Source organism: Argiope bruennichi, chromosome 6 (assembly GCF_947563725.1).
Source record: "Argiope bruennichi chromosome 6, qqArgBrue1.1, whole genome shotgun sequence".
Classification (NCBI taxonomy): Eukaryota; Metazoa; Arthropoda; class Arachnida; order Araneae; family Araneidae; genus Argiope; species Argiope bruennichi.
Window position 1 is genome coordinate 5,281,709 of NC_079156.1, and position 13,322 is coordinate 5,295,030.

The 13,322-nt window shown below is 27.9% G+C and overlaps 1 protein-coding gene across 6 annotated transcripts in view; it reads right to left on the reverse strand.

Moving 5' to 3' along the window:
* Nucleotides 1-3,101: 3,101 nt before the first annotated feature.
* Nucleotides 3,102-13,322, reverse strand: part of LOC129971269 (MYND-type zinc finger-containing chromatin reader ZMYND8-like) — a 74,924-nt gene continuing 64,703 nt past the window's right edge. For 4 of the 6 annotated variants that reach the window (XM_056084879.1, XM_056084880.1, XM_056084881.1 and 1 more), the window contains 3 exons: nt 10,325-10,449; nt 8,286-8,786; nt 6,305-7,316 (listed from right to left, as the gene is read on the reverse strand). In XM_056084879.1, the coding sequence (XP_055940854.1) occupies nt 7,149-7,316; nt 8,286-8,786; nt 10,325-10,449 (794 nt within the window). In that variant the 3' untranslated portion in view covers nt 6,305-7,148. Of the gene's footprint in view, nt 3,431-6,303; nt 7,317-8,285; nt 8,787-10,324; nt 10,450-13,322 lie in introns of those variants that run through there. The other 2 variants (XM_056084883.1, XM_056084882.1) reach the window with 2 other exon arrangements.

Below are 13,322 nucleotides of genomic sequence, written 5' to 3' on the forward strand. Positions count from 1 at the left end.
TTGCTAGATATGTTTTCATAGAACCCAGATGTTGAGACTGCAGGGGGTTTTTCCTTTCTTGATATTTATGAAAAAGAACAAAATCTAAACAATGTTAACATTCTTTTTTGGTTTTGTTTTTGAGAGTAATAATTTTGAATTCAATAATACCATAAATAACAAAGCTGACTGTAGAAAAAAAAAATCTTGACATAAGGTAAGGAAAATCATAGAATTTATTATTCTATTTGTTTGTTTTTAAAAATTTGTACTTGTCTTATTTCAGATTTATAAAGATAGAATGGGATTTTGCAATCAATTTTTTACTCATAGCTAGAAGTTTTGAAATTTTATACTTTTGTGTATTCTTGATGACAGTGCAATATTTTAATAACTTAAATAACAACCAATTAAATTTTGATTTTATATGTACCATGACATCTAGCAATGAAAGTAAGAAAAAAGTGTTTTTTGTTTCAAGATATTCATAGAATTGAATTATAAAATAGATTTAAAAATTGAAATATTTTTCTACTGTGCATGATCTTGCTTAATAGAGTTTAGATTAACTTTTTGTTTTATATGTTTAACGAAGTGCTTTATATGTTTAGTGAAATGGTTGGTCAAACATCTCTCAATAACATAAGTATTTTGTTTATTTCAGAGTGAAGATCAGCAGAGGTTCAGGAATGGGTGAGTTCCAACTTTTTTATTAAAATAATAATAATTCCTAGTATTATTTGGTTAACTTTTTTTTTCTCAGCAATAATTAAGTGTTCCTCAGAAAGCTTATGTGAAATATTTTTAAGACCTTTCATTAACTTAACAGTTATTGATGTTCTGTGAAATTTAACAAAAAGCAGTAAGATTTTCTAACAACAAAAGCTGAAAGCTATAATGTGAAATATATATTTTGAAGTTCTTATATACCAAGTGTTGCATGTTTTTTTATAATTATTTAATAATATTTTATGAAAAAATGTTAAATATTAAAAATAAAGCCTTGCATTAAAAAATTTAGTTTAAAATTATCATTTTTATTTCCTGTATTCATTTTAAATATGAATTTTTATTATTGTCCTATCACTTATGAACTACCCATATCCCATTCTATTTACATTCTTTACACAGCTTCAAATTCTTTAATATATCAAAAATACTCAAAATTTTGCTTATTGAAAATTATTTAGTAGACTATTTCTTCCCAATCATATAGGATATCTGAATGAGACAGGAATTGTAAACTTATGGCATCAGCCTATGGGTTGTTTGTTTTGTGTACATAGGGAGGTTCACGAAAAATTTGAATCTGTATTTATGAACAATATCAATGAAATAATTTCTTTATTTTCAGGTCCCATACACCCTGGATATGCACTTCTAGTTTTATTGGCATTCGCTTTCTTTGTGGTTGTCTTTTGGATGATTTTATTCTATAAAAGACAAAAACATAAAGAGAATGAACGAATTTTATTCCTTACATCATACTGAAGATAAGGATGATATATATATATATTTTAACTTTATCTCATTTTTTAAGGGGAAAATATCATCAGTGTAAAAAAATACTTTAACTTTTGTTGGTCAATTGACGAAGAGACTATTTGAATTGCATATGAGAATATAAGTTATGGCCAAAATCTTGTGAAAACTACATTTATCTTGAATGCTATCCAGCAAATTATGCCATACTATGCTTTAAATATTTGCTGAGAAGTAGGTTTTCCAAAGAGGTTAAATAAATTAAAACTAATTCAGTATATTTAAGTTAATATGACATGCCCATCTGATAGTTTAAAATATTTCAGTTCACATTCTAAACATAAAAGATTAATACATTTATTTTTTTAACAGCATCACTTTTTCAGCTATTATTTGACATTTTTTCCATAATAAAATTTTTATTTTCCCTGTACTTTGTGGATGGACCTTCTACACAAGAGATTTTTATGTTCATTTTACAATGTTTAATTAATATAACTTTTTTTTAAAGATGGGTCTGATAAATTATTTTATGGAATTCCTTTGATGTTATAGATTTATAAAATTAAGTTCATTATTTACATTGTCCTTAAAGTAATGAAATAGGGAGAGAAAAAACATTTTTACCATTTCGTATTATTTTTTTAAGGCAACATACGATTTTCTTTCTTTCATTATGCATAGAAAAGTAATATAAATGTTTCAAACATATTTTTTGAAAAATGACATATACATCTTCGATCCGTCCCTATTTTTAGCAGAGCTGTTTCCATATATCTCATAAATGGTGTTGTGACTTTGGGTGTAGAATGAGGCTTCTTTTGAATGTTATTTGTTTTGTATTTTTTAGAATTTATTATATGGTTTTAAATCTTTGTTATATTATTCCTTCTGTTTTGAATTAATAAACATTCCTTTAAAATTTTATTTTTTGTCTTTTCGAATTTTATTATATGGAAAAAACAAAATTTCTTCTTTTTTTAAAATGAATTTTCAACTTAGATTCACTTTCCTTATTAACATTTTACAACAATGCGAATTAAAATATGACTAACAAAAATTAAAATTAAAGCTATAAATAGATAGCAGTTGCCTTGAAAGAATATGCATAACACGAGATCTTGCATGTTTCAGAATAACATTAAAAGATTTTAATTGTAATTGGAAGGAAACATATTGCTGATGAATGTCATTCATTGTAACTGTAAAAACTTTCCACTGCAATACAAGAGAACATAAAATTATCTCCTGCCCCTCTTCTTCTTCATGACTAGACAAGAAATTTGGCTTAAATGTTACTAAAAAAAAAAAAGGTTAAATATAATGCTTCGTCCCAGTAAATAAATGAAAAATACATATCAATGATGAGATTTTGAAAAAAAGTAATGCGGTTATTCTATATGCTTTATTAAACAAGCAAAAGTGCACAAATTTCGGTTTCCAAGAAATGTAAAGAAATTTGTAATTTGGATACAACTGGTCAAAAAATATTTCTATATTAATTATCTGATCCAAAAATAAATAAAACTGTGAAACACGAATGACTCAAAGTGTGAAATAAGAACTTATAAATTTATAGCAAAAACAATTTATTAGTGAAAAGAAATTTTATCAGTGCATATACATACATATTTTACAAATAATTACATAAGAAATAAACATTATAAAATAAAAATGACTGCTATATGTTGTACAATGAATTCACAATTAATTATCCAAATTTATTTCAAAAATTTTGTAAAATATAGTCTACAATGAAAAGAATATTTAACAATTCTGATTATCAATTTTTTTAGCATTATTTTCTTAAATTTAGCAATCAAACAGAGATAATTAAAGTATTTTCCATCATTGCAACCTGAAATTTCTAAAGCAAGCATACCCAGAATGCAATTGACAACAATTAGATATTTTCACTGACTTCTGACCAGATTTATTTCCTTGCCATTGCCATTGGAAGCGAATTTTGCTGTAGAAAAGAAAATTATTAAAACAATAGTATCATACTTGAACAAAAAGGACAATGTACAAATTATTCCAAGATTTAAAAAAATTATTTGCAATCAATTGGCTCAATAAAGCAAACAATAAATAAATTTTTTATTGTTATTGATGCAATTAATGCATGCTTACTATACAGGGTGTCTTAAAAATCTTGACTGTGGCTTTTATTCGTTAAATATTGATCATAGACATATACTGTAAATTACAAAGTTACATAAAAAAAAAGGTGCAAAATATTATGAAATCGATTAAAATTTGCAGGGGATTAGACTTTAAAAAAATATGAATTTAAATTTTTATACGGCTCCCGTACACACACACAAAAATGTGCCTCAGAGATATGAAACTACATAAATGCTGACTTATGAAACTTTTCCTGCTTGGATATGAGTTCGCAAAGAGGAAAATCATGTCGGATGTTCATGTTTTAGGAGTCGTACACAAATTAACAAAGAAAGTAATGATTTAATAAATAAATAATAATTTTGCCATTTATTGGTTCAAAAATTTGTAGAAATAATAACTTAAAGGAAAGATTACATAACTTGTTCAAAACGTTTCCCATCCATGCCAATTCAAAGTTGCATTCGTCTGATGACACTCCTGTACAGTATCAAGTTTTTGTTCGGTGATGTCATGCCAATCCTCTAAAATAAGTTGTTGCAATTCTGCTTTATTTAAGTTAAGTGACAAATAAACCGCTGTATGTAAACGACCCCCCCCCCCAAAAAAAATCCATAGGTGTTAAAGTACTGTCAGAGGAAGTTTCTCCATAAAATCAGGAATAACGGCATTCAGAATCTCCTTAACATATCTGTCTCCCGTCAACGTACTATCGTACAGTATGGGTCCAAGCAAGTAGTTTTTGAAAATACCACACCATGCATTCACAGAAAATTGCTTCTGATGATGTTCATACCACGATTGGATTTGCGTCTGCCAAAAGTGCTCATTTTGAGGATTTATGCATCCATCTTGTTTAAAACAGCATTCGTATGTCTAAATTATGTTTTTCAGGAAAGAGGGATTAGCATCTCCCTGATTAAGAGCCCAATTACAAAAATTTAGACGACATTGGTAATCTGTTGGCTCCTGTCCCTGCACACCATGAATTCTAAAAGAATGCCATCTATTCCGTCTCAGTATTCTCCACCCTGCTGCGTGCGATAGGTTCTTTTTTGAAGCAGCAGTACGAACACTATTATGTGTGTGACTGCAAAAGTAAGCCAAAATATCAATTTCTTCATCATTTGAGTGAAGTATGGGCCTACCTGGTCCACCTGCAGGATATACGCTTCCTCTTTCACGCATTCGTTGCACTAATCGGGAAATGAATCTCCCAGAAGGATGTCGGGAATTGGGATATTTACGCCGAAATTCCCGTGCAGTTTCCCTAGCATTGCGATTGCATAAACTGTAAAGCATTAGGATTTCTAAAAGTTCTTCATTGCTGTATTGTGACATTTATGTGTGATTTATTCTTACGTAAGCTATGCTACTGATCAATTGCAGAGCACAAATAACATAATATAATGACATGTCTGTTCAGATTATGGAACGCATCAATCAGAGGCATATGCAAACATTTCTTTTACAAGTTCATTGACTTTGCTATTTCTAAGTTATATTCTGTAATTCATGATATAAAATTTTAAAGTATTTTTCAAGAAGCATAGATTTTAAAATTTGTATTTAAAACTAAAGATATGAAGCATATTTTATTTCCTTATGATGCATTCCTGCGTCGCGTCATTTGCACTGAAGCTGTAAACATTTGCATTTTAATTTGAAATTGATTCTTCACCAACTTTAACATTTCTTTGAGAATTTTCATGATAAAATTCTGAATTTTTGTATATGACCTTACTAGAGGATGGCGCACATTTTACTCACTGGGAATTTTTTTGTACGAGTCCGTATAAAAATTTAAATTTTATATTTTTTAAAGTTTAATCCCCTGAAAATTTTAATCGATTTCATAACATTTTGCACCTTTTTTTACGCAACTTTGTAATTTACAGTATATCTTTATGATGAATATTTCAGGAATAAAAGCCACGGTCAAGATTTTTGAGACACCCTGTATAGTAACTTGTTGAGTAGCATGGTTGTCCTAAAATAGAATCTAAGTCCTAGCTTGATTTTCGGAAATGATCTCAATATAAGCTTTATTTTTTGAATAAAATTTTGTTAAGATTATAAACTATATGGATGCTGTAATTATTGCCAATTGAAATGCAAGCAAGCTCAAGATAAATGCTCATTTCATAAATAATGATTAATTGGAATCTTTAATATTTAATGGATTTATAGAAAATGATATTTTTATTTTAAGGTAAGACAAATGCAGCGAAAAAAACTATCAGTTGAGTAAAGAGAGGAATCCTGAGACTTCAGGAGTAAAAATCTTATAGCTTCTGCAAAGAGAACTTGAATCTTCAAATGATCCTAAACTAGCAATTAATTAAATCATTATGGGGACAAAGGCGATACTAAGATGAGTAAGTGCAAATCAAGTTGGTTAAATTTATTTCCTAACATAGAAAATATCATCAATAAATGGAATACTGACAGAAGAGAAGTTTTTCAGCTGTTTGTAGAGATGAGAATTCAAACATTTGCCCTTGCAGTCGCATCATAGTTGGATGTAATATCAGAAGAATTCAACGCATTATAACAATTTTAAGTATTAAAAAAAAGATGTGAATTTTTTTTTAAAAAAAGTTTAGTTGTCGAGAATTGTTACTGTTGTAACATGCTCAGAAATTTTTTTTTCTATCTTTTCAAAAACTGTTATTTGATTGTTAAAACAATTAATACTTTGCCTATATAAAATCAATTTTATATCAAAAAGTTTATTATATGTAATATAAACCTAATATATGTAGATGAGAATTAGCTATTAAATTTCAATTCTTGGTGCTTAAGTAATACTATTCAAGTATATTTATATTACAAAATTAATATCAAATCTAGATATACTACAAAAAAAAAGTTCTGCATTTTTAATTTGGCAGCATATTAATAGTTTTTACATTTGTATTAGTGTATATAAATTTCAATACCTAGTAACATTTTTTTTAGCATTGTGTACGTAACATTAACAGATGAAAAATGATAAGCAAAACAATTGCTTAGTGAGCTAAAGATATATGATTAGAGATAAAGACAAATTAGTTTAGTATGATCTGCAAGACATTTTGGTGTAGTTAATGACTTTTTGCTTCAGATATGAAAATGACGTATAGATCTGCTAGAATAAAGATAATAATTCATAAATATTGGAAATTATGTTAAACTGTCATCCCATCAAATAAATTATTGCTAAAATAAGTACCATAGCTAAATTTCCTTTCAATAAAATTTTGATTGGAATTTTCAGACTTAAATTCTTCACATGTATTTTATTTTGGTGGAATAAGTATTACAAAGTCTGTACATCAAAATTATCACTATCGAAGAATATTTTATATTCTCTCGTCTAATCCATCTCATGTATTCTCATCCATATAATAAATCTTTGAATAATATATTTGCTTTAGAACAAAATTTCAGGAAGATAAAGAGTACATTTCACAAATTCTTGACAAACATTTTAATCCTTTCACAGACATTTTAAGATCTGAGGAAATAAATTTGGAAATTCCAAACCACAAACACCCCTGCAATTTTTATGAAATTCATTAAGTATTCTGTGCCTGACGATATTTTCGTAGTCGAAGAGCTTCTGCAGCCCGATGCTGAGTGGCTTCTTCATCTGTCTGCTTCTCGCGTTGGGCACGCCGATAATTTCGCATGTATTCTGCACGCTTTGTTCGAAGATCGGCCATTCGGTCTTGCTCTGATTTCATCTGATGGGTGATTAGAAAACAGACGATGTCAGAAAACTTTTGATGCCATCATCCCAGCCAAAGTCACAATTAAGTATCCTTGAAGATTGGCTTGCAGGAGGAGGAACACATTTAAGGGGGAGAGGGAACATGTTTCATCATTTTAATCAGCAAGAAGGGGGGAAATAATTCAAATACAATGAAATACATTTATAACACTGTTTTTTCAAAAAATATTAATTGGTGCACTGGAGGTAAAAAGAAGTTTTATTTATTATTATTAAAAAAAAATCAACTAGCCAAAATGAGATTTAAAAAGATTGATGTAAAAGAGTTGCTAACATTTTTTGTTTTATATCCATTTTAAAAAATTTAAATAACATAAAAAAATACTAGAAATTTCAATATATTTGGAATGATTTAAATTCTATTAAGAATACATACATACAGAGTCGGAATGATTATATAGCAGAGTAAAACTAAATCTTAACTGAAAAAATAAGGCTTTGATGATTTAAAACCAAAAAATTATTTTTAAAAAATGCTTTCAATGTAAATCTGTGCTTTACATTCTTTGTTCTGTATAATGGTTATAACAAAATTTTAATTTACAAAAGAACATCTTGTAATGTGATATTCGGACCTCAAACAGTTTGATCTTTCCTATAAAATATACAAAAAATGCACATGCAGCACAAACATTAATATATAGATAAGCAGAATTTTCTGAAAAATTAGTTTTCTACATAAAACCAGAAAATCTTAATTCCAAATTCTAACAGAGTTCATGATATATGGAATAAAATGTTTTATGATGCAAATCTGAAATTGTTTTATGAGTGGTAAAAACTTTGTTAATATGACAGCATATCTTCTAATCATATTCTGAAAATAAATACATATGCCAATAATCTACAAAATAGAATAAAAATTTATATGAATATAAAAAGACAACAAAAATTAAGATGTAGAGATATAGAAACTATTTACCTGAGGCATAGAAATTCCAGATGGTAATGTTGAAGTTGGAGAACCAATAATAATGAAAGGTCGTTGTTTATTCTGATGACTAGACAATTCTGATGAACTGGTCATTTGAGTCTTCACTTCAATTGGAAGAAGAATTTTTCCACCATATTTTTGACTGCTGACTAAGGGTCGAACATTCGATGAGAGTACTTTGGTTTGATCTCTAACAAATTTAGTTGTAGGAGATACCAGTAATTTTGATCCAACAGCTGCAAGTCCTTTGGGCCGTATCAAAATCTGAGGATTGCAGCGCATTATATTTGGTCCTGTTAATGTTGTTGTTTTTGGCGATATGGTTTTTACAGATGTGGATTCCGATGGTGATGCATTTGACACACAGACTACATTAACATTTGGATCTTTGACAAGAGTGATTGTCGTGGGAGACTTTGGCGTAGTTGGGTCAGAGTCATTCGCTAAATTTGCTTCCATGCTTTGCTCTTTAGCCAACAATCTACGAAACTGGAAAATAAAATGAGCATTACATTAGGAGGGGCAAAAAATGGAAAAAGATTTAAAAACAACAAGAACAATGTAATCTAATATATAAAAATGAATTTTTGTTCGTTCGTATTTTATGCGTGGTTCGTCCAATTGCAATAAAACTGCCAATTTATTGCTTGCACTTGCACAGAGGTTATAGGCATAATACAGTAACTAGCACATAAAAACAAATTTTTGTTTGTTCATATTTTATGCCCTGCCATATCGTTCATCTGACTGCGGTAAAACTTTGCCAACTTATTGCTGGCACTTGGGCGAAGGTTATAGGCATAGTATGATTATTAGCATTTATTTTGAACACAAAAAAATTTACAAACAAATCGTTACATACATTTCTATGATTCAACATAATTTTAAAACTGATGCACTGGACATATTATTCAGAGTTTATCTCACACTTACAAAATAGAATTATTATTATCAATGCCAATCAAGGTAATTTATATAAAATGGAAATATTCTAGTGCAAACAGTAGTTTTTCTATTTATTCAATGAATCAACAAGCGATACTTTAATTATACAAGTGTGTAAACTGATTGATAAAAAAAATATGCCTTCACTTAGCAGATCTACAACTGCAGCATGTAGGAATAAGCAAATTCGAACTTCTCAAACAGACAAGGAATGACAAGTTTAACAAATTGCAAATTCACATGCTTCAGAATATCAAGATCAACATACGGCAAGAATAAAAGGATAACATTTATGTGCTATCCGACCAGAATCGGAAGGCCAACATTCGGTGGGAATCGAGGTAACTATTCTTAACGAAAAACCGAATGGAGATGTGTTCATTCCATGTATTCCCACCGACATGCCTTTTGATTTAATGCGATTATAATTCCTCATTCGACTTGCATTCTCGATGACCATCAACAAGGCACAAGATCAAGTGTGCAGATTGAACCTAGAAATTGCATGTTTTTCAGATGGCCAATTGCGTGTTGGATGTTTATAAGTCAGGCAGCCAAGAAATTCATTTATTTTTACTAAAGATGGGAAAACAAAAAAAAAAAAAAAAAAAAATCTTCAACCCTAAAGCACTTGAATAATATATATATATGAAATGACATTTTTAACTTTGATTTCAATTTAATTAATTTCCAAGGTTTATCTTAATTTAGTCCATAGTAAATTCATTCTAAAATATTCTCTTATTTTGTGATCCAATTCCACTTTCTCTACTTAATTAATTCAAGAGAGATTTGTAAAATTGCTGAATCGGCTAAAAGCCTAACTTTCCCACACTCCGAATGAAGGGACAAAATACCGCTGACGAGACAAATTCTTTTTTAAAAGATCCCTGTTTCCCTTACCTCGTCGACGCGTGTAGCAAAAATCTCTAGCGAAATCTTAATAATATATTAGCACTGTAAAGAAATATTTTGAAGAGAGTAAACGACATTTTTTTTAAACTTATATTCTAATATGGTAAAAGTAATATTCATACTATTGCCTAGTACTAAAATTTTTTTTCTAGAAATAAAAATCTTACCAAAGTTTTTTTCACATTTCCATTGCCTGTTTTTCCAACTATATTCCTAGCTTCCTTACATTTCATGTTAATAGCAAGAACTATTTCTGATCTTGAAGCATCTGGAAATCTTTTTAGAACAAAATCTATAGTATAAAGCAAGAACAAATAATAAATCAAAAATATCCTAAAAAAATAGTTCTTTTATAAATTACAAAAGTTTTAATTAAAAAAAAATTCTCATCAATGGCTCAACAATTCAGGTTAGATCCTAGTCTTTTCAGTGAATTAATTTTATCTTGATTAATTGTTTAAGGAATAATTTTAAATAATTAATCTTTTAATATAAAATGCCTGCCATCTTATTTTAGGCCATCCTTTAAACACTTTTTCATTGGTTTTGAAATACAGACCCTTTAAAGGATGTGTTTAAAGGGCATGTAAATAATAAGACTTGCCTATCTTTGCTTTTACAATTTTATAAATTTAATAACATTTGTATCCTTAAAACAATTTCTTCTTTCCTACACTTCATCCTACTATAACTGATTTAATTACTTTTTAAAATTTTTTCTTTCAAAAATAGATAAAGAATTCATATCGCTGGATCCTGGCTTAATTTTCTCAAGTCATCATTGGTCTGACAATGATTTTATACATTAAAATTTTCTGGTCAAATGATAATTCATACTTGATAAGCTTAGATACTTTTCAAACAGTAAAATGCATGATTAGACACAACTACTTTTTCATCTAATTCCAATCCATATCATTAAAAATATGTATTTTAGATTCAAGATAAGTAAAACTATCATTAAATTCGAATTTATGAAAGTCCTTAAAAACAAATTACTCAGATTTGCTCTGCTTTGCACAAGGGATATATTTGATTTGGCTGATTGCCAAAATCATTTTAGTAGATTTTTGGTGATTATATCTGTATCATTTGCAAAAACCAAGATTTATACAGTTTTGAAAAAGATTCAACTAAGTTTTGTGAAACATTAAGTTGCAGCATATTGACATGCAGAGGACTATTCTGAAAATGTGTATATGAAATCAGAATTCCAGTAATTGAATACACAGTTAACTTGTGGCATGCTTTTCTACAATGTCATAAGTAATCTAGGTAATATAGAAGATAATGAATATTTGCAAATCTTATGATAGATGTCAACTGGTCTTCATAATAATAAAAAAATTAACTAAAGCCAAAATTGAGATCTTGATTACATACATTTCATCTGATTAAACTGTTACAAAATTTTATAAAATAATTATAATGTTACAAATTTTTGTAAAAAAGTTATAATGGAAACATGAATTCCTAGAGAATACGTTTCTTTTAATTAAGAAAATATTTTAGGTCAATTAACTCACTTGGCATTAAACAGCAGAAGTTATAAAAACATTTATAATTTCATTAATATTACATGAAACAAATTTAGCAATTTAAAGAATTCAGTTTCAGACTGAAGCTTTCCTTCAATTTAGGACAGACATTTGAGCTATGTCAAAAGAACCGTTGTATATAATCAACATATATGATTTTGCCTAAATAATTTTAGGACCAATTCATGAGCATGCTTTTTGTTTCTGGATATATCATATACAATCAATTACATTTTTGGAAGTGATATTAAAGATAATGTATTTTTTAAACTGCCTTTTAAATTATTTTCTGTGCAGAACCATGACTAGAAATTTAGGAACCCTTGAAGTCACAGATGATAATGCTCCCACATTTTATTGTTGTTCCCAATTTTAATTTTTTTTTCTCCCTGAGTTATAGTTGATACTTTCTTGTTAATTAAAATAACTCTATGCGTACATTTTTTTTTTTGGAAAAAATGTCTTTTTGATTATGTTCAATAATTATGTCATCATCAATTATTTTTGATTCAATTAAAAAGAATATACCAATATAATATACCAAGCTATTTAGTATCATATAGAATGCAATATGAAACAAATATAATTCAATAAAATGTTAATTAGTAAATTATTCATTATTATTTTTTACATTTGAATTTCAAAATTATCTTTAAAAAAATCTATAAAAGAAGTACAATTATTTTATCAAGGTTAATCTTTTGGCTCAGTTAACTGACAGCAAACTAACCTTGTAAGCATACCCTATTCTCTGCTGCTTGACAAATTCATATAATTATTAATTCCAGTTTTGAGAATGATTGTTTAGTAGTAGTTGCAGTCACAAGAAACCCATAAGTAAATGATGCATTTGGCAACATTTAATTAATCTGATTAGTCATCAATACATTTGCAGATATGATTCCTTATTTAATTAAAAATCAATATTATATCTACTTATATAAATAAATTCTTGGCTTGAAAAGCAAATTAATAATGAAAAATGAAGTTCAATTTTTCAAAAATAAAATTTCCAATTCCTCTGTAAAAAAAATCTCTCTTAACACAATAGCATTATTCAGATGCTTGTTTATTTGAAAGAAATGTTTAGCTGAAATCTCAAGATCCTTTAAAAAATGTAAATATTTTTCTATTCACTTTGGTTCAAAAGCTTATGTTCCTTCCTTGCCCAATCCACGATTGCAATTAATTAACATTTTTTCAATCTTTTCACAAATCAATTTAACAAAATAAGATAACTACATTAAATATAATGCTACTAAACTACTTTTAATATCCACTACTAAAATATAATTGTATTGCCTTTTTTTTTTTCATTGCAACATCACTTAACCTATTTACAATTGTTTTATCTAATTTACGGAATAACTAATAGGCAGTAGATGCTGCTAAATAAGATATTAAAGAATTTTGATGATAATAGATTGAAAACAATTTGAATGAATAAAAGCAATCTATATTTTTATCATATCAAAGGAAAAGAAAAAATCTTTCTTCTTGGTTATCTATAATTTTTTTTTCTCCAGAAATAACAAGTAAAAATATTCTATAATTGTTAATTATCGAAAATTAAAAATTCATTTATATGCTGTTTATATTTGGTATTATAATTTTTCTTCTTTTAAAC